This window comes from Nematolebias whitei, chromosome 19 (assembly GCF_014905685.2).
Source record: "Nematolebias whitei isolate Nwh7 chromosome 19, NemWhi1, whole genome shotgun sequence".
NCBI classification, from domain to species: Eukaryota; Metazoa; Chordata; class Actinopteri; order Cyprinodontiformes; family Rivulidae; genus Nematolebias; species Nematolebias whitei.
In genome coordinates this window covers 10,522,140-10,547,622 of record NC_056516.1, presented here as the reverse complement: position 1 = coordinate 10,547,622, position 25,483 = coordinate 10,522,140, and the positions used below count along the sequence as shown (strand labels likewise).

At 38.5% G+C, this 25,483-nt stretch overlaps 1 protein-coding gene across 2 annotated transcripts; it reads right to left on the bottom strand.

Annotated features, from left to right (window-relative positions):
- Positions 1 to 5,490: 5,490 nt before the first annotated feature.
- On the bottom strand, positions 5,491 to 24,433 carry ago2 (argonaute RISC catalytic component 2). 2 transcript variants are annotated; one of them, XM_037693100.1, is made up of 19 exons: positions 24,391 to 24,433; positions 21,828 to 22,008; positions 21,622 to 21,742; positions 21,343 to 21,524; positions 20,853 to 20,989; positions 20,628 to 20,762; positions 20,385 to 20,472; positions 20,006 to 20,153; positions 19,793 to 19,912; positions 17,404 to 17,526; positions 17,156 to 17,289; positions 16,642 to 16,826; positions 13,282 to 13,441; positions 13,062 to 13,152; positions 8,226 to 8,420; positions 7,916 to 8,050; positions 7,561 to 7,662; positions 7,253 to 7,452; positions 5,491 to 6,011 (listed from the first exon to the last, which is right to left on the bottom strand). In XM_037693100.1, the coding sequence occupies exons 2-19, from the start codon at positions 21,941 to 21,943 to the stop codon at positions 5,903 to 5,905; spliced, it is 2,481 nt and encodes an 826-aa protein (XP_037549028.1). In that variant the 5' UTR covers positions 21,944 to 22,008; positions 24,391 to 24,433; the 3' UTR covers positions 5,491 to 5,902. The 2 variants fall into 2 exon arrangements, with proteins under 2 accessions (XP_037549028.1, XP_037549027.1); XM_037693099.1 differs by lacking the exon at positions 24,391 to 24,433 and adding an exon at positions 23,850 to 23,859.
- Positions 24,434 to 25,483: the final 1,050 nt, after the last annotated feature.

Here is a 25,483-nt window from a genome sequence, read left to right as displayed (position 1 = left end):
TTCAATAAAATAATATTGGAAAATTGAAGGTGCATTGTGACCTTATAACACCTGACAGTGTCGATTATAAAACAAAATCGGTATCGGCAGGTCAGGCTTTTTAGAAATCATGATCGGCCAGAAAACTGCAATCAGTGCACCCCTACATCTGATACATCATGGCTATAAACACCTTAAATAAACAACTTTTTGGGGATAAAACTAAAATGGAAGACACTGCGTTTGAAAATCAAACCACAAAGGCATTGGTCCTGCCATCTAACAGGTTTATCTAAACCAGTGGTTCCCAACACTGGTCCTTGAGGAACACCATCCTGCATGTTGTTTCTCTGCTCCAACACACCTGATTCAGTGGCTTAATTACTTCCTTAAGCTCGGCAGAAGTCCGTTAATCACCTTTCATTCAAATCAGGTGTGTTGGAGCAGAGAAGCAACTAAAAAGTGCAGGATGGTGTTCCTCAGGGACCAGAGTTGGGAACCCCTGCTCTAAACTATAAAGCCCAATAATCTAAAGCCCACAGACTAACAGCAACGTCTGCCTATCACTGTAAAACTTTGCTGCCACTTTTAACGTTCCACATCATTAATTTAGCATCACAATGGCACATCCGACAGATCCAGTCAAGTTTAGGGTTTATAAAAGCTGGCTTCTTCCTGTCACCGTCTTCACGAGTGATTTCACACAAAACGAGACAAATGACTAGAAAAGATTTGGTCCTCTAAAGATGTCCTTAACCAAAGTTACCAGCTGTTTTTAATTCATGAAGGTTCAGCAAACAACACAGTGCTCTCATGTCATTTAGGTTATTGTTTTAGCTTGGTCACTAACAGATCCTTACTATTTCTCTCCAGCACGGGATATCACATCTAGCACCAGACGCTGCTTTGAGGTAGTTCTTCCAGAGTTTGAAAATAAAAAAAAAGCCTTTGTCGAGACTAGAAATGCTTTGAAACAACACCTACGTTGGCCTTGCATGATAAGATGTGCACAGATTGGCATTGGTTTGAAGCTCTGAAAATGTTTCTCATTAAAAATCTGATTTAGTACAACAAATATTTGCCCCTAAACGTCTACCGTGTTTGCACTTGTGCTGTCAGAGCTGCAAACATGAAACCTATTTTATGTGTAAACTCGGGAGCTCAAGCCCAGAAGGGTTTCATTTTCTTGGGGGAACAAATGTCTAAAAATATTCAATCTGGTAATCCTTTCAATATTTACCAGGACATTCAGTTCTTAAAGAAGGAAGAGAGTGCTGTTGGCTCTATCCCATTTGGATTTCACAACAGAGACTTGTAGCCAAATCTGATGACACAAACCTTGTGGACGCTACGACAATGCTGTCACATGGCTAGAAGTGGTTGGCATAATAACTTTGAGAGATATATTGGCGCGCCTGTAAGTTTCATTATGATAAAAAGAATAAAAGGAGCAAGAAAATGTGTTTGCTGAAGAAAGCAGTGGTCTGCAACTCAGACGCCCATTTATAAACCCCCCACCTGCGAACGATAGAACTGACCAAAGAAACACAAGCATCTCTCCATCGCTCCATGTGGCACCACGCCAACATGCTACACTCAAGAAAACTTTATAGGACAGCCCTGTGGGGGCTGGGAGGGAATATCAGGCTGAAGCCAAAAACAAAACATAACAAAAAAATCTAACCCAAACAAGATTACACATCTCGCAATGTACAAACACACGTGCGCACGCATGCACACACACACACACAAGCATTACACCAGAGCAAAAAACATTATTTGCACCAGTGGTAATTGTAGTAAATAATTCAGGGTTTCTAATATTTGCTGGAACCAAAACCTAACTAAGACAACAGAAAAAAATGTTTCCCCAACACACAAACACACACACACAATATGCAAAGATGAATTGGTCAACTGGCCGTTACAATATTTTAAACCACACAGACTAAAATACATTCATGACTATGTAAAGATGGAAAATCAGTTCTACTCTACATTAAACTATAAAAGCGTCAGTTTCTCTCTGAGACAGATAAGCAACAGAGAGGAGACGTGAAGTTACAGAACATTTTAGTTTGGAATAAACTGGTTTACTGGGTTTGATTGAAAATATATTTTTCAAAATGTATAAAGGTTATAATTCTCCCAAGCCAACTGTTAGACCTGAGACGATCAATCAAAGCCTTTCTTAACTCACCAAAAGAAATTTCATTAAAATATTGAAGAGTACAACTTGTTAGTTTATAACCCAGTCATTCCTAGTACCTTTGCTGTCAAGGTTTTAGTTTCTCTAAATCAAAACAGAAAAAAAATATACATGGGCAAATATGTGCATTTTGCACATCTAAATATATATATATAAATATGTGTGTGTGTGTGTATTCTGTAAGGTCTTCTACTCTACAAGTATTTTAAAAGCATCTCAAAGGACCTTGTTATTTACAGTTTGAGACAAAGGCCTTCCAGTATGTTTCCATCCTCTTTATACAACTTTGGCATCCAACAAGCAGGATCACTAAATCCTTACAACCCACAGCTCCTCTAAACTCCAGCTCTATACAAAGGCAAGCTTCCCACTGAACGAGACATTTACTTTCAGTTACAGATTATTTCTAAGAAAATGCTGAATTGGCCCTGATCAGCCTGACGTTTTTGACCATAAGGAGACTCTCGGGTCGCATCTTTACCTTTCAAGAGCCCCCCAATGTCAAACGAGAGAAGAGAAGTGGCAGCAAGTTTGTCCTCTTGATAAATATTCTTAGTGAATCAACAGCTACAAAGTTTATTCTTGTTTATTTAGTGCAAATGTAATATTGTTCAAAACTATTAAAAACTGGGAGTTTCTTGATAAAAAAAGCAATGCCATTCTGGTCTGCTATTATAAGGTGCTGGTGTAGGTAACAGAGAACATAAAGCAGTAACAACCAAAGCCATCTCCTCCTTAAAACACTCCTCAAAATTACTTCAAATTGTTTTTTATGTCTGAGGAACGCTTTTGACCTCAATATGATGAATACTTAAAATATCTAGTAGAGTGGACCTTCAAATCGGTGGGAAAGGTGTGCACTCACATGGTGATGAACCCAACAGACTGGATCTGAGACCACAGTGGAGCTGTATAGAAATGATGCATTTGAATCTGTCCTTTTCGGAGATATTCAGAGCATATTTATCTTGTTGCCTTAATACAAAACTAAATTTCATCAGCAGTCTGAACAAAAGTATGACTGCAATACATAAACTTTGTCTGGACCAAGGAGAAGCTGGCGTTTGTTGTCGTACTGCTCAAACTGGGAAAGCAAGGAGTCAATAAAAATCACGAGTGGTGCATAGAATGAAGGGGACAAAAAGCTGTGAACGCTGTGTGGCAGGTACAAGCACAGTTGATGGATTTGGTCGTACAGCTTGACACGCACACCTCTTACATAAACATTCGGTCTTTTCGGTTTAAGCAAAACTAAGAAAATAATAACATAAAACTACACAAACTGGAAAAAAAAAGATGCAGTCACCATCAAGCGTTTCAAACCTCTTGTCAATGCAAGACTCGAGCAACGCCAACTAGATATAGCAAGGGTAATTATAGAGAAATGGCCAGCAGTGTGATGTTACCATAACACTTAAAACAGGTAACAAGAGGTAGAACACATGGCCATTTCCATGCAATTACACCAGTGTCACACAACATGGCTGAGCCTTCTGCTTCACATGAGGAAAACACATCATTATACCCATAATCTGCTATTAAAAGTGCATCCAAATTTACATGTTGAGAGACCAGCACCAATAAGAACATTGACATCAAAACAGTAAATATCAAGTACATGATTTTTTTTTCTTTTAGAACGTCCCACAAACACAGTCAGTCGGATTTCTAGTTGCTTTCCAGAAAACAAGAGGTCGTCTAAGGGAGACAAACAATCCTCAGAACGATGAGAATCTTCTTCGCCCACAATAATAAAAAAGAAACCTATGTGGACAAGTTCAGTGAGGATTTACGGTGGTTTACAGTGAAAACGTCTAGCACCTCAAATCTAAATGTCATTTTGTGCTTCTGTATCTTTGAATAATAATCATGTAAAAATTGGTTATCTTGTTTGGCCATGAAAGCTTGTGTTACAAAGGATACACCAGGGTTGTTGGGTTTTTTTGGCTACAAAATCTACAATATTACAAATGACCACATAAATACTTCATCCTATAAAAGCATGAAGATGCTGATGAGCACCAATTCTAAATGCAAAACATTTCAAAAAGAAAAAACTAAACTCGCACACAAAAAGCCCTGATTGTCTACCTCTATAAATGATCCAATTTCACGTGGCATGGCCCACAGCTAAATCTCTTTGTTAATAGTGATGCATAGTTAAAAAGTATTCACTTTAATGAACATTCACCAGCTTTAAAGAGCTGTCAAACTAAAGTGGGACGTTACATTGTATGAATTTCATTAAGATCAAACATCTGCATTTAAAACATCTGTACAAATGGAATTAATTTTAGACAAAATGTGGGCCAGTCTTTAAAAAGGTCTCTAAAACGTTTCAGCGGTCTCCACTGAAAGCTTATTCAAAATAGACTTTTTAACATTATTGTTTAGTAAAAAGACTTTCAAAAACTCAGTTGCATAAACCCCAAGCTTTTTGTGTGACGACTGCTCAGTTCTTGAAGCCAGCTCGGTTCTTTTACTGAATTTTGATCAGTTCAAATGAAAAAAAAAAAAAAAAGCTGCAGCTTTAAGTCCACTGTACCGAATGCCCGGATACCGAGAAGCCGCACAAAAACCCCCGTCTTCATGACAATGCTGCAGAAAATACGTTTCTGCTAATATCTACAATAAAAAGACAAAGCGGGGTTGAGGTGTGTCAAAGAAGAAAAACAATCATTAAAAAATGTCTACATGTCTAAAACATTTTAGCTACATGCATATTCATTAAAGATTAAAAGGAGAAAAACTAAAATAGTATAAAAAAAAGAGGAACCACAAAGATTTCATCATGTCCCCCTGTGAACTTCTAGATCTTGTGTCCTTTTCAGCGCGGCTCAGAATACATTAGAAAGGTGTCCTTGTTGGGATCCAGTCCCAGAACACAGAGTTTTGTTTTCTTCTTGAGAATTATTGGTTCTGATTAACATCTGGGCCGGAGAGAGATAACATGACGTCCTTTCAGTCTCTAAACTTTAAACATCTTTAGATGGAACAGATATGAAATTAATCCTCCAGCTGTCACCAGGTTTGGCAGAAAACTGATGAGAATTGAGGATAAATACTGAAAATCCTAAAGTTGGCTGATAAGAGATTTGAACAAAATAAAGAAAGGTGGTCCCAAATGGCACTTTTTCAGCACAGAATGACCAATGTGGAAGTTAAAAAAAATCATTGGATTAAGTACTTTTGTCCTTCTTGAAGTACCCATCCTGGTCAGTGCACTTTACTTTCATTAAATGTTTTTAAAATATTAGGCATAAAAACAATCTCTAATTTAAAAAAAAATCTTCTCTTCCTAAGCACCAAGACTGCAGCTAGGAAAAACATAAAAACTGGAAGAGGCTACATCCAAATTAAAGCATCATCACGATGTATAATGTAACTGCCCAATATTTCAAATTCAATTTGTTTTTCAGTGTGCAATCTTTAACTTTTCTTTTTTCACTCAACGCATTTGCCCACTCGCCCGAAAATAAACACCAAATACAAAAGGTAAATCAAACCTCTTCCTGCTAAATTCACCTTCTAAAAAGTCTAACAGATGGCTTCATTTTCACGGGTTTAAGGGTACAACTGTAGACGTAAGAGCCACTCGTCGGTTTGTCAGGTTGGGACATAAAACCACTCTATTGTTATGTACAGCTGACAGTGAGGGTAGTGTGTTCCATCTGTGGGGTCTCACCCACGCCACCCTGGGGCTGTGAGGTGCTCTCAGGCAAAGTACATGGTGCGCAAGGTGTCCTGGTGGATCTGGACAGCTTTGGCCAAGGCCTGGTGGTCTCGTCCATTGCTCTGTCCTGATGTATGACTGCCCTCCGCGCTGAAAACAAAAAGAAGAGTGCACTATCTATAGTGGTGATACACATTCATTAACATGGACTAGACCTGTTTATATAAAAACTAATTTCTCAGAAGACTAACATCCTTCTATTTTTTGTATCCGTTTCTCCTTTCTGGATCACAGGGAGCTGGTGCCTATCTCCAGCAGTCACTGTGTGAGAGGCAGGGACAGGTCTCCAGTCCATGACAAGGACAGAGACAAATAAAACTACCGTATTTTCTGCCGTTCACGTCGCACCGCCCTATAAGCCGCATCAGTCCAAATATGTCTAAAAAAGTGGAAACATCCATAAATAAGTCGATTCGTCGTATACGTCGCATCTATTACATGTCACCGTGGACAACCCGGAAACATGGGCCGGTGTTGTGCCAAAAATCGATTGGCTGCCAAATGGTGACTGCGGGAGCATGCACGGGAGGACTTTAACAAGAATTTAACAAGATTAACACTTAAAAACAATTATTTGTTTGCTCAAAATTATAGTAAAGGTGTGTCTCAGTTCAACTTTTACTTAATAAATGCAGTTTGATGGTCAAATCAGCTTCATTTCGCTGGAGCGGCGCAGCAAAATGAAGCCGATTTGACAGTTGCTCCAGGCAAACTGGATGAAGGTGGCAGGCTAAGGCAAGCCGATTGTGTCATTAATTGTCATTAATTAATTGTCTCTCTTGTAAATGGGTCCTCAAGGCTCAATGGGATTAACCTGTCTAAATAAAGGTTAAATAAAGGTTGAATGAATGAAAAAATAGCCACTTTTTACCCATTACATGACACAACAGCATGCCATGATACTCGACTGCCATCTAGTGGCTGAAAATGGTAGTAATCAATATTTTCAGTCAGAATGAATGAAAATGGTCATATCTAAGCCCAAAATCGGTTTATAAATATGGGAAAAATCTATAAATATGTCTCTTTGCTGTATAGGTCATAGCCATGCTAATTTATGCAAAACACTGCAACTTATACAGCAATACAGTACTCAAAATTTCACTAACATCTAGAGACAATTTTGAGTTACCGTTTACCTTAACATGTACGTCTTTGGTCTGTGGGAGGAAACCGGAGTACCCAAAGAAAACCAACACATGCATGGAGAGCACATGCAAACTCCACTCCACAAAGTCCCAGGCCAGGAGTCAATCCTGCGACTTTCATGTTGAGAGGTGACAGTAATGCGCCACCATGCTGCCTCAACAACCTAACGTTCAGACCCTCACCTGTCATGCTCCTTGTCCACCAAGTGATAGCGAGCCCGGAAAGCTACTAAATGAGCATAGTAGGCCGGTGCTGGGATGGAAACTGAGCGAGTGCAGCGCACATAGGTATGGCAAAGCTGATAGGTGAGGACCTGCAGTTCATCTGATGAGAAGTGGTTGTCGTCCCACAGAACATGGTAGTGAGATGGTCTGCTAGTTCCCTGCAAGGAATGAAGCACAAATGTTGATGCAAGAATTTACGACAACTTTGTGTAGAGAACGCAGTCGTCTCGAAGCCCAACAGGATCTTATCCCATTTCAGTTCTTACCTGAATGCCAGCATGGCTGCAAAGGTAGAAGTCAAACTCTGATGGGTGAGTGATTTTGGTGTCCACTGTGGTGCCTGCAGGAATGTTGCCACTCTTTCCAACCTGTACAAATACACATTAAAATGTTTTTCTGAGCTGTGACTGTTGAAGAGAAATAACTTTCCAGGAATTTAAGTTATAAATTAGAGGAATATTTGCTAGACATGCAATTTGACTGAAACTTCAGGACAATAAAAAGGCAGAAAATTATTCAAAATCAGCACCCATTGTTTTTAGTTTGTTTATATATGATTATATGAGCTAACTTGAAATGCAGATGATGAACTTCTCCCATTACCAACAAATGAATACTGACCCTCTCATTTCTGTCCACACAGAACAGCCTTGTATGGTGTCTCTTCTGCACAACCACAAAGGTGATTCCAGGCTGATAATCTTTCTCTAGTTTGATGCAAGCCTCACGGATTGCCAGCAGCTCATGTTGCAGAACCTGCATGTAAAACAAGATCTTAGAAATCAACTGATTGAGCAGAAACAATAACGTAAGCTACAATTAACATTCATTTAAAAATATACAAGTACACAGAGGTATCCATAACAGTATTCACCAATAACTCATATTTTTACATTTTATAGTTTATTTTCAGCATCGTCACTGATATTACCTGACTAAACTGGCCCTCAGAGATGCCATCTCGATAGTAGATGATTCTGGTGGGTTTGAAGCGAGTGGACTTGTAAAACTGGATGAGCAGCTCTCGCACCATGTTGGCCAGATCCTGGATGATGTCCTGACGGTGCTGTTGCACCCGCACCGTGGCACAGTATCGACTGGGATGGGCATCCATACTACCAACCACCTGACGTGAAACAGGAAACATAAACTTTGTAGATATTATTGTAAAATAAATGTATACACAAAAGTAAAAATCTTTAAAAAAAACATTCATTGGGCTTAAAAGATACAAAAAAAGATTGAAAAAACTGCAGCGTATCTTTTTTATACCTTGTACTGCTTGAAGTTAAAAGAAGTTGGACTAAAAGCTGGTTTAAATCAGTACAAGCCTGCACCACTTTATGGTAAATGGACTGTAATATAGCGCCGTGCCATCTTATTTCAAGATACTCAAAGCGCTTTACTCTACAATCTGTGCCTCATTTACCCGTTCATACAGCACTCTACTAGATCTCTACAAAGCTAATTGAACAAATTTTTTTCATTTAGCCTTTATTTATACAGGTTACAAATCATTCTAAAGAAACTAATCAGAGCTTTAGATCACATTCATACACTGATGGGACACATATCAGAGGCTATGAGGGGTTCAGTGTCTTGCCCAGGGACACTTCAGCATGTGACTGCTGGTGGAGTCGAACCCCCAACTCTCGTACTGGAGGACAACTGCTCTAACCACTCAGCTACAGCTGCCACTTTATCTCAGTTAAACTGCAAGCTTTTATGTTAAGGCAATTTGTGTGTATTTATAATTGATCATCTACTGTCCTTTGTTTTATAGTAGACATTAGGGTTGTTATAGATAAACCGATATGACCGGATATCTGGTTTGACAAGCTAGCGATATGGTTGTGTCGGTAGCAGCCGTATAAATCAACAGCAACCAGCCACAAATACTGAGATGAACCGGTTGAAGAGACATGGACCGGGTATCGCGAGACTTGCTCTGTTGACAGTGCATCTCTAAAACAACATATGAGTAGGGGAATGCCCGCGAAGCTATTCTCACGCATGCTCCGTAGCTCACCAAGATGACGAGAAAGGATGAAAATAGTAGCAGCGCTAGCGAGTCACAGCGGAAGATTTTCAGTACAGCAGCCAGACAAAAATCTAAAGTGTGGAACGTTTTCGGGTTTTACAAGAACGGAAAACTCGACAAAAGCCATGCTATTTGTAAGCTATGCAGAGCACCTCTGAAGTACACTGGTAGCACAACAAACCTTGACCAACATGCAACGAGAAAACACAGAGAGGAGTATGGCGAACTTCTCAAGTCCCATAACAACGAGCAGGAGCAGGCAGCTGCCACACAGAGAGCGACGGGTAACGTTATCACTAAATTTTACGGGCAACTCGGCGACAGTTCATCACGAGCTAAGGATATAACAGCATCAATAACCCGTTTCATAGCTAAGGGCTTATGGCCATACGATATAGTGGAGGGGGAAGGATTTCATGATTTGATTCATACGTTAGAGCCCAGATATAAGATTCCGTCCCGGCAGCATATCACAAACACATGCATGCCAGCATTGTATGCCCAAGTGAAGAGCCAAGTTGAAAAAGAATTGGCACATGCAGAGCGAGTTGCTGTTACAACCGATGCCTGGACGTCATGCTCCACTGAGTCTTATGTGACCATCACTGTCCACTACATCTCTCCAGACTGGAAGTTAAATGTGCATGTGTTACAAACCAGGGCATTCAAAGGATCCCACACTGGGAAAAACATTGGTGCTCTGCTAAAACAGGCATGTGTTGACTGGAACCTTCTTGATAAAGATCCAGCCCTGGTGACAGACAATGCCACAAACATGGTACTAGCTGGAGTGGAAGCAGAGATGACCCCTCACCTCATGTGCTTTGCACACACTATTAATCTCGCCACACAGAAAGCCTTTAAAGTTGACACAGTAGCAAGGTTGCTGGGGAGAGTGAGGAAAGCCGTTGCCTTTTTTCATCGTAGTGTGAGGGCAGCAGAAATCCTTCAAGAGAAACAGAAACAACTAGCCTTGCCTTCCCACAAACTCATCCAAGATGTATCCACGCGGTGGAATAGCTCCCATGACATGCTTGAACGCTTTTTTGAGCAACATCCTGCGATTTCTGCAGCACTCATGTCCAGAGACTTCAGAAAAGGAGAAGAGGTGAGTACTCTCAAGGACAAAGACTTCTGCGACATTGAAGACATTGTCAAACTGATGGCGCCGGTCAAACTTGTGACTACCAGCATGTCTGAAGACAAGCGACCCACACTCTCAATGATTCTTCCTGTAAAAGCAAAGCTTAAAAAGAACTTTGAACCATCAGATGAAGACTCAGTGTTAATCAGAGATGAATCAGGCATTCAAGAATGACTTGGAGAAACGCTACTCAGGCCTTGAAGATCTCTTCCACACTGCAGCAGCTCTGGACCCCAGTTTTAAGTCCCTGCCCTTCCTCAGTAACCATGATGCAGAGAGGACATTCACAAGCATATCAGCAGAAGCAGCATCCCTGCATCACAAGGTAAATCCCCCAACACACTGCCAAAATACATATTACAGTACATTCAGTTACAGTCTGCTGTGTTTTGTTGCTGTCATTAGATTTATTCTGACTACTGTTTATTTGATTCTTTACACTGCATTTAACCATACTGTACACTAAATGTAATTTCATGTTTTATTTCTAGGTAACGGGGGCTTCAGTTCAGAGAGGTCCAGTGCAGACTGATCCATGTCAGAGTGAACCTGCAAATGGAGATCCGGTCGTCTGCATTGATGGACCCCAGACCCAAGATGAGCATAAAGGTTTGTGTGTTTTATAACTTGTGATCAAGAACGAGAAGACTTTGTCTTAAACTTGTGCTGCAGTCATAGTATCAGTATAAAACACATTCACTATAATGAGAGGATCTGCATGCAAAGAAAGAGTTAAATAATAATGATGATGATATTGATACATATTTTACATATGTACACGAGTCCTTACATAAATAAATTCTGAACATCAAATGAAGATTTATACATAAAATGGTAGTCAATTAAAAAACTTCATGGCAAACATAGCAAGTAATATAAGGTTCTTGTTTTCTATTTTAGATGATAAACCTCCTTGTAAAAAGAAGAACATGTCAGCCTGGACCAGCTGTTGGGAGAAGACTTTCAAGTAAGGACGGCATCTAGATCTGTGAGGGACCAGGCCAATGAAGAAGTCAAGAGGTACAGAGAGCGTGATCCTTTGCCCCTGAAAAAAAACCCACTACAGTGGTGGAAAGAGCAACAGGACTTGCCACTGCTGTCATCTGTGGCTAAAATGTATCTGTGCATACCGGCCACCAGTGTGGCATCTGAGAGAGTTTTCAGCACTGCAGGAGATATTGTTTCCACAAAACGCAGTCTACTCAAACATGAGCATGTGGATCAGCTGATTTTCCTTAAGAAAAATCTGCTGCAAAAAAACGATGAGGACATTGATTATGATGAATAAAAATATAATGTAGGTAAACATACAAACATAAGGAAGTGAACTACTTCACTGTGTTTGAGTTCAGATTGAACCCGACGTGAATGTAGAAATGCAGGACATTACTTTTGTTCAGACTACCTCACCAGGTCAGAAAGCTGCACTTTGATTTCTTTTATACATGTAATCGGCACTTTGACTGTTGATATGTGCTGCTGATTATCCATGCTGCTGATCTGATCTCATGCTGCTGTTTAAATGACATGATGTAATATTAATCTGTGCCCACCTGCTCACACAAACTCATGTTCGTGCTGCTGTTGTTAGGCGTACTGTTCTTGCATTATGTTTTTGTATTATTAAGTTCAAGTTCAAGTTGTGTTTATTTGTCATATGCAAGGTTAACACAATGTTAACAGTTCAATGAAATGCTCAGGATGAAAAGAACCGATTTGACTTGCTAAAAAACAAAAAAACGAGCAAACAGGAAATACTAAAGCATGCAATAAGGGTACAAAATAAACTACCAAAATGTGAAAAAGTAATTATAATATTTACAAAGTTTCTGAAGAGAAAAATAGTAAACAACACTGTAGAAATTTTACGGTGAAGCAGGATGAATTTGTGTGAATAAGTATTTCATAATATAAGCTAAAATGCACATGATCTATATTGCACATACCTACTAAACTGTGTGACAGGTTACTGCACAGCAGGTTATTGCACAGGTGCTTTGTGCTTACTGTAGCTTATTCCTATTTTTTTCCTAGTGATTTTTTTTATTACATGCTGCTGTAATAATTTGTGCATTTTATAAGTTTTCTTTATTTTCTAATTTTATATTGATCCCATCAAACAAATAAATGTTCTGTTAGCTGGTCTTTTTAGATGCATGTCTAAAAATAAACACATTTGACATGCGATTCTGTTGTTTGGCTTTTTACTTTATTTTGCCAGTGCCTTACTGCACGCTTTTAGATTTGATATATGTAGACTTTTACAAATTTAAAAATACTGTAAGAATGTAACATTTATAGAAATGGCCCTTTTTGTTCATAATTAAATATTTGTCTACATTCAACAAATATTAAACTGTAGAATTATATAAAGTTGAATCGAACCCAATCGCTCTTACACTGTATCGAATCGTTCCGTTTTTAAAATAAATCGTTTTTCAAACGAATCGTAACCTTTGTATCTAGATGCGAATCGAATCGTCTATCACACAGAGATGTACAACCCTAGTAGACATTATCTACTATTTTAATTTGAAAGGCATTAATGTAGTTAGTTCATCATGTTGTGCTAAGTTACTTACAGCAGCAATGGAAGGTTTCTTTCCATCTCCTGCAGGTGGATGAGTCACATCTGAACCCAGGAAGATGACTGGCTGCTGAAACACCAACGGCCTTCACAGGAACACACACAACAGATTTATAGGCAAAATTTACCATACAAAGTAAAATGTTCCAGGTGCTTCGCTTAAATCCAAGTGTGTGCTTTTATTAAACAGTTTACGTAGAAGGATTTCCACTGACCTGCCCTGTGGGAGCAGGATGTTGTTGACGCCGCCCAGCTTGACGTTGATCTTCAAGCAGAGGTTGGAGAGAGTCTGAGGGGTTGTCTTTTGTACATTCTTCACCTGGACACACTGTGTAGCCATTCCAAGAACTGTGTCTCCAACACGTTTCACCTCAGCTGTAACATACAGAACAATAAGGAAATATTTTACATCCAATCACTGATTACAGACATTTTAGGAGCAAGGTTTTTGGAGGTCTGGTGTGGCTGCAACAAAAAGAAACCCTGCAATATAAATTCAAGGTGTATAGATAGATTCCTTGTTTTGGTTGTAAATAACTTCGCAGAGAGAAAAAGTTGGAAAGCAAATAAATGTTTGATAAAGAACAAACTGTATGTGGAGATATGTCAGTGATAGCTTAAAGATCTCAACTATGGGTAAAGTAGAAAGACTCTTCAAAAGATATTGAAGAAAAAACAAAGCTGAAGTTTTTGGGATGTGGTCCCAGTGCAGTGAGCCTACAGTAGTTTGTTTACTGAGTGTTACCAACAGCAGGGATTACTTTTAAAAAGAAACTTAAGTAACTTTATTGAAGACTTGCTAAACATAAAAACATGGTTAAAAGATTTGACAAAGTAGAAAAACTAGAGAAAAATAAAACTAGAGAAATTGCAGTTCCTGTGAAAATGCAGTGTGAATGCTTATTGTTAAAAAAAAAAAAAAAAAACAGTCCATGCTCAATAATCCAGGTATACAATCCAAAATTTTTCAGTCAGGTCATCTGGACAGTTTCTTTTTTTTTTTTTTTGAAACGTTTCACCTTCCATCCAGAAGGCTTCATCAGTCAAGGATGATGCAGGCTTCCTTGACTGATGAAGCCTTCCGGATGGAAGGTGAAACGTTTCAGCAAAAAAAAAAAAAAAAAACTGTCCAGATGACCTGACTGAAAAATTTTGGATTGTATACCTGGATTATTGAGCATGGACTTTGTTGGTTTTGAACCAGTTTGACATGACTGTCAACGAGGAAGAGGGCCGGCTCCAGAGGAGGGGGCATGCCAAAGACACCATCTTAGCACCAGCATAACTGGTTTGTTCCACTTTGGAGTAAGCTGTTAGGGGGAAGAATCAGTTTTGTGTGTTTCCTTGACTGATGAAGCCTTCCGGATGGAAGGTGAAACGTTTCAGAAAAAAAAAAAAAAAAAAAAAGAAACTATCCAGATGACCTGACTGAAAATTGATGGAATGCTTATTGCTGAAGTACTTGTTGAAAAAAAGCTGACATTAGCTAAAAACATGCTGAAATGAAAGAACAAGCCTAGGTTAGAAAAAGAAAGCAGAAATAACAAATATTAGGTTTAAATAAGAAGAAATTAGAACAAGAATGAGGAAATTAGCTTTAAAAAATAAATAAATAAAAAAACAGCTTAAATTAGCATAAAAAACTGAAAAATAGCTAAAAAAAACCAAAAAAACAAAGAAGCTGAAATTACAAGGAAGTGAAGAGAGCACTTTCTTTTTCCTGAACTGGTCTGAAAAAAGATAAAACGAGTGCAAAAAATGTGGAATTAGATGAAAATGCTTAAATTAGCATAAAACAGCTGAAACATGATTATTGCTGGATTGCTATAATATATATATTGCTGCTGTTCAGCGTATTGTTTTTATGCTATTAGTGTAGGAATGTGCGATATGGCATAAAATTCATATCACAACATGTATTGTGAAGGGTGGCGATAACAATATATCACGATATGTTTTTGGTATAAAACTTGCAATAGGAATGAAAAAAGTACAGGGTGTCCTTTTGCCATCATTTATTTTGAATTAAGAAAATTCCACTTCTAGGTCCAGAGAGTTTTGAAATAATAAACAAATCAAGTATTAGGCTTCTTTCTTGTAGTGCAAAACAGTGCAAAAGATATCAATGTAGTTTTAGCCATATGTTTCAAACAAAAAAATATGTTGTTAACTCTTAAGTTTCCAATATTCTTACTTAAGAAATGAACAGCAACAGAGCAGCATTTTACACTGAAACACTTCACCCTCCAACCCTCTAGTGGGCGCCTCCTTCTGCTTTAAGGAGAGCTGACACAAAATGAGTCTGGGACTTTGACCAGAGGGTCTTGCAGTAAAATCACACAACACAGAGTTCTTTTCACAGATCAGAAAGCAGGCTTCTCTAAAGCTGACCAACGCTTACTTTAACTTTAGACGGAAAAACAACAACAAAAAAAACCCTTTTGACGGAACACAGCGTTTTGCGCATGCGTCAGAATACGGCAACACTACGGCACTCAGCTTACTACTTAGCTCTTGAAGAAAAGACTTTAATACCACTTAGGCACAACTTTCAACTTAAAATGTAACGATTAAATCTGACAACTCTGATTTTACATCAGACACAGCATTGCTGCAGTTAGCCGGTCAGATCTCTATCGTAGGATAAATTTCTATCGTTTCGACCGTATACCGTATATATCGCGCATTATTAGTGCTTAGTGTATTTTTAGTTAATGTTTTTCTTAGTTTGTATCTTAAATCTTATTACTGTTTTTCTTTACAATTTATACTTTTATTGGATGTAACTGGTACACAAATGTCATACACGTATGACAAATAAAGAAATTCTCAACTCTGACTCTGACACAGACACCGGTAATATTATTATTCAATTATTTTTGGTGTTTTTGTTATTGATGCTAGGTTGGTTTTTTTTGTGAAATTAAAGAAATAATAATAGTTTATCTAATGTAGTTAACTTAAACAGATACTACATTGATGGTTAAATATGGGTTTAGTTGTTATACCAGTATGTTTGGATTATACATGTAATAAATGTAAGATTATGTAAGTGGTTAAGGAGTGGGAATTTTGATAAGATTATACTTCTACCCTCCCCCTTGAATAAGTAAAACAAAAAAGTTTTGACATTATGCTTCATGCTGGGTTTTTTTTACATATCCAAAAAATAATACACTAAACACAACTAAACAGTAGAAAAAGCTGAAACTTGCAGAAATAATCTGAAAGGAGCATAAAACAGTTGGAAAAAAGTTTAAATTTGCAGAAGGAAGCTGAAGCAGAACAAAATGTGAAATGAGCAGTGAAATGTTGTAAACAGATCTGAAGGATGTAAAATGAGCTCAATTCATTTCCTATGAGGAAAAAAATGACAGAAAAGGCTAAATATTTCGAACAGCTAAAGTTGAACCAATACCAAAAGTCATGAGGATTGTCCTGAAAGAGCTGAATGTTTTGATTTATGATTTGTTGAAATAGCACAAAAACTGTAGAACGAGAAAGATGCTGAAAAATGGATCACAACAGAGTGACTGCTTCATAAACATTCACACTATTCTAAATGGTTCCCTCACCATAAACTGGTGTCTTCCCAGGAAGGATGACCACCACCAGCTGCAGGCCCTGGTAGGTGTACTTGAGGTGTCTGAACATTGGCTCCACGCTGTCGGCTCCCTGGGCGTACTTGCAGAAACAAGGCTGACCCTGAATAGGCATCCCAGCATCACGAGAGATCTTCCTCAACTGGTCTGTGAAGGCTCTTAAAGAGGAAACATGATGGTGAAAGGTCTCAACTATCCAGTGAAGGACCATAATAGAAAATTCAAAACAAAAGACAATTGGACTTGAAGATGTTTCACTTCTCATTCAATGAGCTCTTAAATCAGACTAAAAAAAGTACAACTAACAAGCTTTTAAAGTATGAATTAATTGATGGATCTTATTTGACTTACAGGTCTCTTTTGTAAAGGAGACTTTAAAAAGCTTAGTTTATGGTCCTTCAAGTTTGGCCATCTATTCAGGAGCACAAACATGAGACTTCAAGCAACTGTGCACCTTCCTGGAGCAGACACAATCTGTGAATCTTACTTGAGCAGAAGTTCAGTACACTGTCTCTGCGGGGCAAAGCAGGCAATGGCCCACACTTTGATCTCAATCCCAGTGTGGAACTGCTTGTTCCTCATGTCCCACACGCCCTGGATTGGTGTGGCTATTGCTTTATTCTGCAAATTGTTAAATCAGCAATCTTATTAACGCTTGTCTTTACATCAGGTAGGCTACTAAAAAAAACTGTTAAGTAAATGCTGATGCATCACAAAATAATTTTATCAACATACCCTGCCGCCGTACAGTATTGAAGGTGCTTGCAAGACACGGCCATTCACTTCTGTCATTTCATCCTTCACCATCACGCCGAATTCACGAACATAAGGGTCAGTATTGAAGTTGGCACTTCTCATCTGGTAAAACAAAAGATGCATTTAAAAGCAATAATCACACATGTAAAAAAAATTAAATTTGGTAACTATATTAATTTAAATATTCAATGCAAAAAATCAGACACTTTTATTTAGCCTTTTTGAGTCACAAAAAAGGGCAGCACGGTGGTGCAACTGGTAGAGCTGCTGCCTCTCATCGAGCAGGTCCCTGGTTCAAATCCCGGTCTGGGGGCCTTTCTGTGTGGAGTTTGCATGTTCTCTCTGTGCTGTGTGGGTTTTCTCCAGGTACTCCAGTTTCCTCCCACAGACCAAAAACATGCATGTTAGACTGATTGATAACTCTAAATTGTCCCTAGGTGTAAGTGAGAGAGTGAATGGTTTGTTGTCTCTGTGTGTCCCTGTCATGGACTGGAGACTTGTTCAGGGTGTACCCCGCCCCTCGCACAGTGATTGCTGGACATGGGCACCGGTGACCCCCTGTGACCCAAAATGAAAGAAGCGGGTAAAAGATAATGGATGGATGGAGTCACAAACACCTTCTCACTTCCAAATATGTTAAAACAAAAACGTGTGTTTTTAGACCAGAAAGTTCTAGCGGCTCTTTGAGGGATTTGAGAGCCATTAGGTCCTCTAAAGAACTGCCTCTTCTGTATTTGCCAGAGAAACGCTGCAGCTGTCGGTGAGCGTGGCCACGTGCATGATGATGCTCACCAAAACAACCAAGTACACCACAGTAAGATCTAGACGTTTTTGTATGTCAAGAATGTCATGTTCACAGCAAAGTACATGTGTTTTAAAACACAAGCTTGAAAATACAAGCAGAAAGTGAGCCAGGAGGCTAAAACTCCCCAGAATAAATCATAACAGAACACAAAGGCTGAGGAAAGACGTTGACGCTGATAAACCACATATAGAAGTACAGTCAGTTTGAGCTCAGTTTTCTCTTGAATGAATGGCAAAGATAATTAAAGAGAAATATAAAATAGATAAACACTACAAGCTCCATTGATTGGTACACATAACCGTGTTAAATATTAACTTTAAATTGACACAGGAGCATATCATATTGATTTTCAGGCAAAACACAGTTTCTGCCGTCTGGATCCAAACGACAGCTGATGAGCGAAGGGAAACTGTTCTGAGCTTCTACAATGAACGAGTTTAAAAATTCAGAAATGTGTAACACTTTTGAAGCTATCTGTAGACTTGTTTAAAAAGTACTAAGCATTTTATGTTTAAAAGTCATGCAGTATGTTTTCCAGAGCGCATAGGCTCAGTGGTCTCCTCCACTTCTGTGCTTTGTTTCACTTTAGCAACTGTTTTTCATTCATTCAACTTTTAAACAGATAAATCACACTGAGCCTTGAAGACTCATTTACAAGTGAGATCTGTTTGGACAGACAAAAACAGTGGTTAACTGGACATGCAGGAGTTGGAGGTGAAAAATATTCCTATCAGACTTTTTTTTTCTTGCCTGAGAAAAAACAAAAACTAACTGTGAGCAAATCTTTTACATTAACACAAGAAAAGGTTTACGTACAAAGGCATGTTGAACTGGTGCAGATAATGGACGAGATTCAACTCATTTGATGCAAAAATAACTGCGTGACTTTTAAACAGTGATGTCACAATAAAATGGTTAATATTTTTTAAACAAGTTTACAGAGAGCTTCAAAAGTTTTACACAATTCTGAATTTTTAAATTCATTCAGTGGAGTGAGATGGAGGAGGATGTGACTCTGTGACGACCCCTGAAGAGGGAAAAACTGAAACTTGTTTTGAAGCTCAAAATTGGCTCCATCTTGTCCCTTTAGACATTCCTGGTTCTACTGAGCCAAGAAGAAGTTTAAAACAGAACCTATCAATGCAATTTAAAAAACTGACCAGCTACAGTTCCACTCAGAAACAGTGTAGTGTAAACAGAGTCTAACGCTGTAGGTGTATTAATCTCTGGTGCTTTCCCATTCATTTTCTTCAGCTTTATAACCCTTGGTGTGATAAGAAATGTACAATATTTTTTCTTTTGTTAGTTTTGACTAGGTATTGTTTTTACTAGCTTGCCTGTATATTGTTCGTTTTGTCGTCTTTGTGGGATGTTAATGACCAGTTTACTGAACACCATTAAACCTGGCCTTTAGCTTCTGACCACAATAAAAACACTGCTTTCCATCTCACACTGCTGCTTAAACTACAGAAAAATCTGGCCTGTTGAATGTCTGAATCCATTTTTGAGGTGCAGCTAACATCTCAGTGGCACAGCGTAAACGCTCATCTCCCACCAACGTACCAGTTTACTGATCTCATCCTGACGGTCCGGTGCTGATCGGGCTGTGGCTCGGATCATAGTGGAGGTCTGATTGTCAGTCAGCTTTTTAATGCAGCGCTGTCCTGCCACTATGTTACACACCTGGAGAAACATAAAAACAGCTATTAAAAATCAACAACAACAGGCTTCTTTTTGCAGCAAAATACCTGAAGTCTAAAAGCTGGCAGTGCTTACCTCTAGAGGGAGGTAGGTGTGCTTTTGTTCTTGTCCCACCTGTAAACACGGGAGGTGGGGGTATCGCAGGATGAGCTTGTACTTGTCTTTAAAGTACTGTGCTACTGTACATTCAATAGTTTGGCCATTCTCCTGCTGCAAGGGAAACCTAAAACAATACAAAAAATAGCAAATTGGCAAATCTCCAGTGCAATGAGAAAACCTTTTCCATCCATTTATCATAATTTCATCTAAACTATTGTGAGTGAAAAAGTCATGGTTTTTAAATTGCAAATAGCTGACCATATTAAACAAAAGTAATTGTCTAAGTTTTTTTCTTGCTTGTTTATTACTTTAAAAAAACAAACTAAGCGATTAAAGATGAAGAGATCATCCTCACGTTTGGTGGCTGGCTGGTCTTCTGGTCACGTTGCAAACTCTGTACTTTCTTTTCATCTGACCACAGTGAGTAATCTCAACTTTCAGGCCTAAATAAGACATCAATAACAGAGGTTAAAAATAGCCTAAACTAAGGAAATATAAGCAAATTCATAAAGACAGACACTTTTTTCAGAGACATGCTAATAAAACCGAAGCAGCTGATCATAAGGGAAGGGATGAACTAGCCTCAGGTTTTACTTACCTTTGATTTCTTTTGTAAATTTTACACGCTGAGAGTCTGTTAAAGGCTTCTGCTGCTCCTCGATGCTTTTGAAATCCAAAACTTCACACATGAATTCAATCACAGGCTGAGCCTTGTAGAAAGCAGTGGCAGAAACTGCAAACAAAACAAGCACAATGTGCTTAAGATTTGTGGAACCAGCTTCAGTTTAATCCAATTTTTGCCAAAACTACATGTAAAAATCACCATCAATGTTGAGCATCATTTTCCAGAGAGAAGGCCTGACAGACTGGTGAAACCCAAACCACACCTCTCTGCCACCACCAAGAGGGTTTGAGCATCCCTCTGAAGGAGTAAAGAAAGAGCGCCCCACTGGGGTATATCTGTAACAAACATGTCGGTGTTGATAAGTGATGAACATGTTTTAACAAAAGTCAAGACAAGAGAACTATCATTTCTATATACTGTATGTATAGTCAAAGGATTTGTAAAGCGTATGATTTTGCAGGTTTGTACCTCATTGTATGCTGTAATTGTATTCTATAATGCTTTGCAGAAAAGTACAAGTACACAGATTTTGAAATATATTGTATCACTCAACATTTTCTGTTGACGTAAACCTCAAGTTAATGAAGTTAACTCAAATGATCCATTAATATTACAGGAAGATCATTTGGAAACATTTTAAAGGAAAACTACATCCAGTAATGGCAAAAACAGTAAATTTAGCCCGAACCTCATTGAGGGCAAATGCCTCATGACCACGTCCAAGGCTTGAATCGTTTCAAAGGGAACGCTGGGTAGTCGTCCTGACAGTGCCTCATGCAGAGCCTGCAGACTAACGCAGGACATCCATTTGATGGACACTTTAAAGCTGCGGTCTTTGCCTTCACCGGGAATCGTGACTTCAAGCTCAACCTATGAGGAAGACGAGCAGAAAAACAGAAACTGTGAAGGTGTGATACATTTGATATGATTTAAAAAGGCAGGTTTTAATTGTAATGCAAATACATACTTTGTCCCTGCCTATGGGCAAAGGCATAGCAGTGTAGAGGTTTTTCCTTCCATCATACACTGGCTTTCTGTCTCCAAAGATCTGAGTTTTAAAGTGCTGGACCATATGCTCCACAATTTCACTGAGGACAACAGAAGATGGATCACCACAATGCCCAAACATTTGCAGCCAATAATCAACGGAGAAAACAAACAAGCTAAACCCACCGATTGACCCTCCTAGGACATTTTTCAGGCTTGATGTCTATATCATAATGATAGACCTCCAATTTGGGGATTTCCATCTCAAAGAAGTTGGCCTGGAGCTTTATTGCCCTGCCCATGGTGCCAAAGTCTGGCCGTGATGGTGGATTGAACACATATTCCGGCAATGGGGAAGATGGAGGGTCTAAAAGAAGAGAATTAAAAATCACTGTTAGGATGGCAATGTGAAAATAGAAGAGGGTCTTTAAAAGCTACAACAAACTAGAGCTGGGTGATATATTGATATTTAAAAATATTGATATAATTTTTTTTGCAATATAAGCTGAGACTATCTCGATATACACCTATATAGTTTTACACTTGGAAATCCTCCTGCCGTCTCCTTTCTCCCACTTGCCCCCTCCTTCTACCTCCTTGAACACAAACACACAGCCCTCAGCCACGCTCCCCCTCCCCTTCCTGCTTCTCCAGGAAGTGGGCGGGCATGAGGAGAGACGTTTAGCAGAAGTAAACATGAGCAGCTGAGCGTGTGTGAAGCTGCAGGTTTGACAGACCTGACTCCTTCCCTGAAACAGACCACGGTTCAGAACTCATTTAGCCGTGCTGTGCCTTTTCGAGGAACAGAGAGAGGTAGTGCAACATTAATAAATCAGCAGTTTATCATATCGCTAAAGATACAGTCCTTAGCGGCTAATAAGACGGCTAACGCTTTAGCCGTCTTGTTCCACAGCTGAGACGGGACCGTGTCTTAGCGATATGATAAAGCTGCTGATTTATTAATGTAGCACTACCTCTCTCTGTTCCTCGAAAAGGCACAGCACGGCTAAATGAGTTCTGAACCGTGGTCTGTTTCAGGGAAGGAGTCAGGTCTGTCGGACCTGCAGCTTCACGGTCCCGAGTGGAGGCTCATTACCGCAGTCCACACACGCTTACTAACGTGAAGGCGGCACAGCTGAATGGACTGTGCTTATAAAGTGCCTTTCTATCTTATCAAGACACTCAAAGCTCTTTACAACTGTGTTCTCATTTACCCTTCATACAATCTACTAGAGCGCTACAAAGAATAATCAGAGCTTTGTCACATTCATACACCGATGGGACACACATCAGAGGCAATGGTTTCAGTGTCTCACACAGGAACACTTCAGCATGCGACTGCTGGTGGAATCGAACCCCCAACTCTCCCATTGGAGGATGACTGCTCTAGTCTCTCAGAAACAGCCGCCCCATCTGAAGAGGTTTATTATTTAATATATGTAAATAGATGTCTACAAAAAAAAAACTATTTAATATATGTAAACAGTTCATTTTTTAGGCATTTATTTTGTACAGTTACAGCTGTTGTTAATAAATGTGGCTGTGTGACAACTGGGACAAAACTTTGACTCAGAAATATATTTTTGTTATTATTTTATGGAAAGAAAAAAATATTGAGATATATATCATATATCATGGTTTATCTTACAAAATATACAAATATAAATTTTGGCCCATATCGCCCAGCTCTACAACAAACTGGAATTTAAAATAAGTAAGTTTGTTTCTAAGATGACAAAAAGCAGAAATAAAGTAATTTTGGACTTCTAAGAACCAGAAAAACACACTTGTGACTTTGACATTTGATTTTCTTTTTCTTTTTGCACAGTGACAGCTGGATGTGAAAGGAAGAAGCGGGTAAATATAAGGATAGAAGGAAATTTTACACATATTAGGATACAAGGCTTGTTTCATTATAAGAATGTATATATTTAATTATTGTGGGTTACAGTGACTTACTTGAACATGTGCTGTATATAAAAACATCTACTTTGTATCACAAGTACACTTATGAGCAAAGTTAGTAAAAAGTGTATCGTTGAAGGATGAGCAGTCTAACAGCATCTGGGCATTCCTAATTTTGACTGTAAACCTTCTTTATCTGCCCATCCAAGAAGTTCCTTACCTGCAACTTTAGATATTTAGTCTGTCAGAGGAGACGAGTTCCTAACTGCCTTATCTTCACGTTCCAGCTCTGTTCATTCTTACAAACACCCATAAATGACCCTGATGCACCGAAGCATGAGTCAGTGTCTGTCGCCCTTGTTTTTTTACCTCTCAACAGCGTCCTGACTCCTGCACCAAACTGTTAGTTCCCATTAATAATTATATCAGCTGGTGCCAATTCAACATTAAATACATTGAGTTTGTTAGTGTGCAGACACTTTGAGCATGGCAAAATAATAGGTGACATTATAATGGGCGCAAATTAAATGCCTAATAAAAACAAGCATGGATATAAACATTTGATGGGTTGGATTTAAAATGATTGATTTTGTGCAATCTATTGACATTGCTCTGCAAACGTGACTTGTTCTTAAGAACATCAAATGGCAAATGGAGAACAAAGCAGTCCCCCATATAAAATTACATTTCATCACAGTGTCACATACAACAAAGCGTTGTTGTTGGACACTGTCTAAAAAGTTTCATAATTGAGGAGCATACTAATGCTAGAAACATGCAAAAAAACATTACATTCCTACTTCAACCATGATATGACTAGGAGCAGTTTGGGGCTTTAGCTTACCAGAACTTATAGACCCAGAGGATTGAGGCCTCTCAAGAATCTCACCAACTAGAGCAGATAAAAAATATTACACATTATAAATGTAGAAAAATGCACTTTATCTCAAGAACTCTTTAGCTTCAAACAAACTAGAAATAAAAGTACACTCTCCACACAGAACACATTCCTCCTTTTACTCCTCAAAGCTTAAATATCAACTTCCTATATAATATTTCATTGCAAAATGAGAAAATGGAAAAATTTCTCCTCGTTTTTAAAAATGTATCTGAGTTGTGAGAACTTTTATTTTAGGTCTCGCTCTCTTATCATTTTTAACACCATCGTCTACAATGCAGTATGTGTTATCTGTAAACCCGCAGAATGTATTAAACAAGCTGGCAATCGAACATGAATGAAGCCACCCACTTTGCAGGAAACTATTCTGAAATTCATAAATGTTAGTACTGTTTTTTGATGCTCGATGTGAAGCTGATGACAACCTTTAAAAGTTAATAAAAAAGGCACATTTACTGTTCTGCGGAATTACATTGTCTTTATAATTGTAAACTGTGGAGACAAATAACATTAGTTTGAAAAAACTATGAATTTGCATGCTTAACATTAAGACGTAGGTTGTGCAGCCTGCATGGTTAGAAAACTGACTACTGGTATTTACTTCTTTTTTTTACCTTGCCAATAATAAAAATACATTTTTCCTGAAATAAATTTAATAGATAATAATATATATTAATATAATAGATTATGAGACATAAATATGAAATCTTAATTACAACATAGTTGTGTTGAGTGGTGATGAGAGTACAATACATCTTTATTTGGGACTTTCCAGGAATTAAATGCAGCTGCTAACCTGTTATCCTACATTATTCTGCACACTTTTGTTACATTTGTTTTACTTGTTTTAAGCCTGACACTAATACTATAACAAAAATGAGCCTGCCTTCCAAAAACAATTCAAATTAGATTAAATTACTTAAAAATTCTAACTAAGTACCATCTTAAGTTAAACTTGGGACATTAAATATTAGCATTCTGACTTTGTTTGCATTATATATATATATATATGGGTGGATTAAACTACTCTATCACTTTA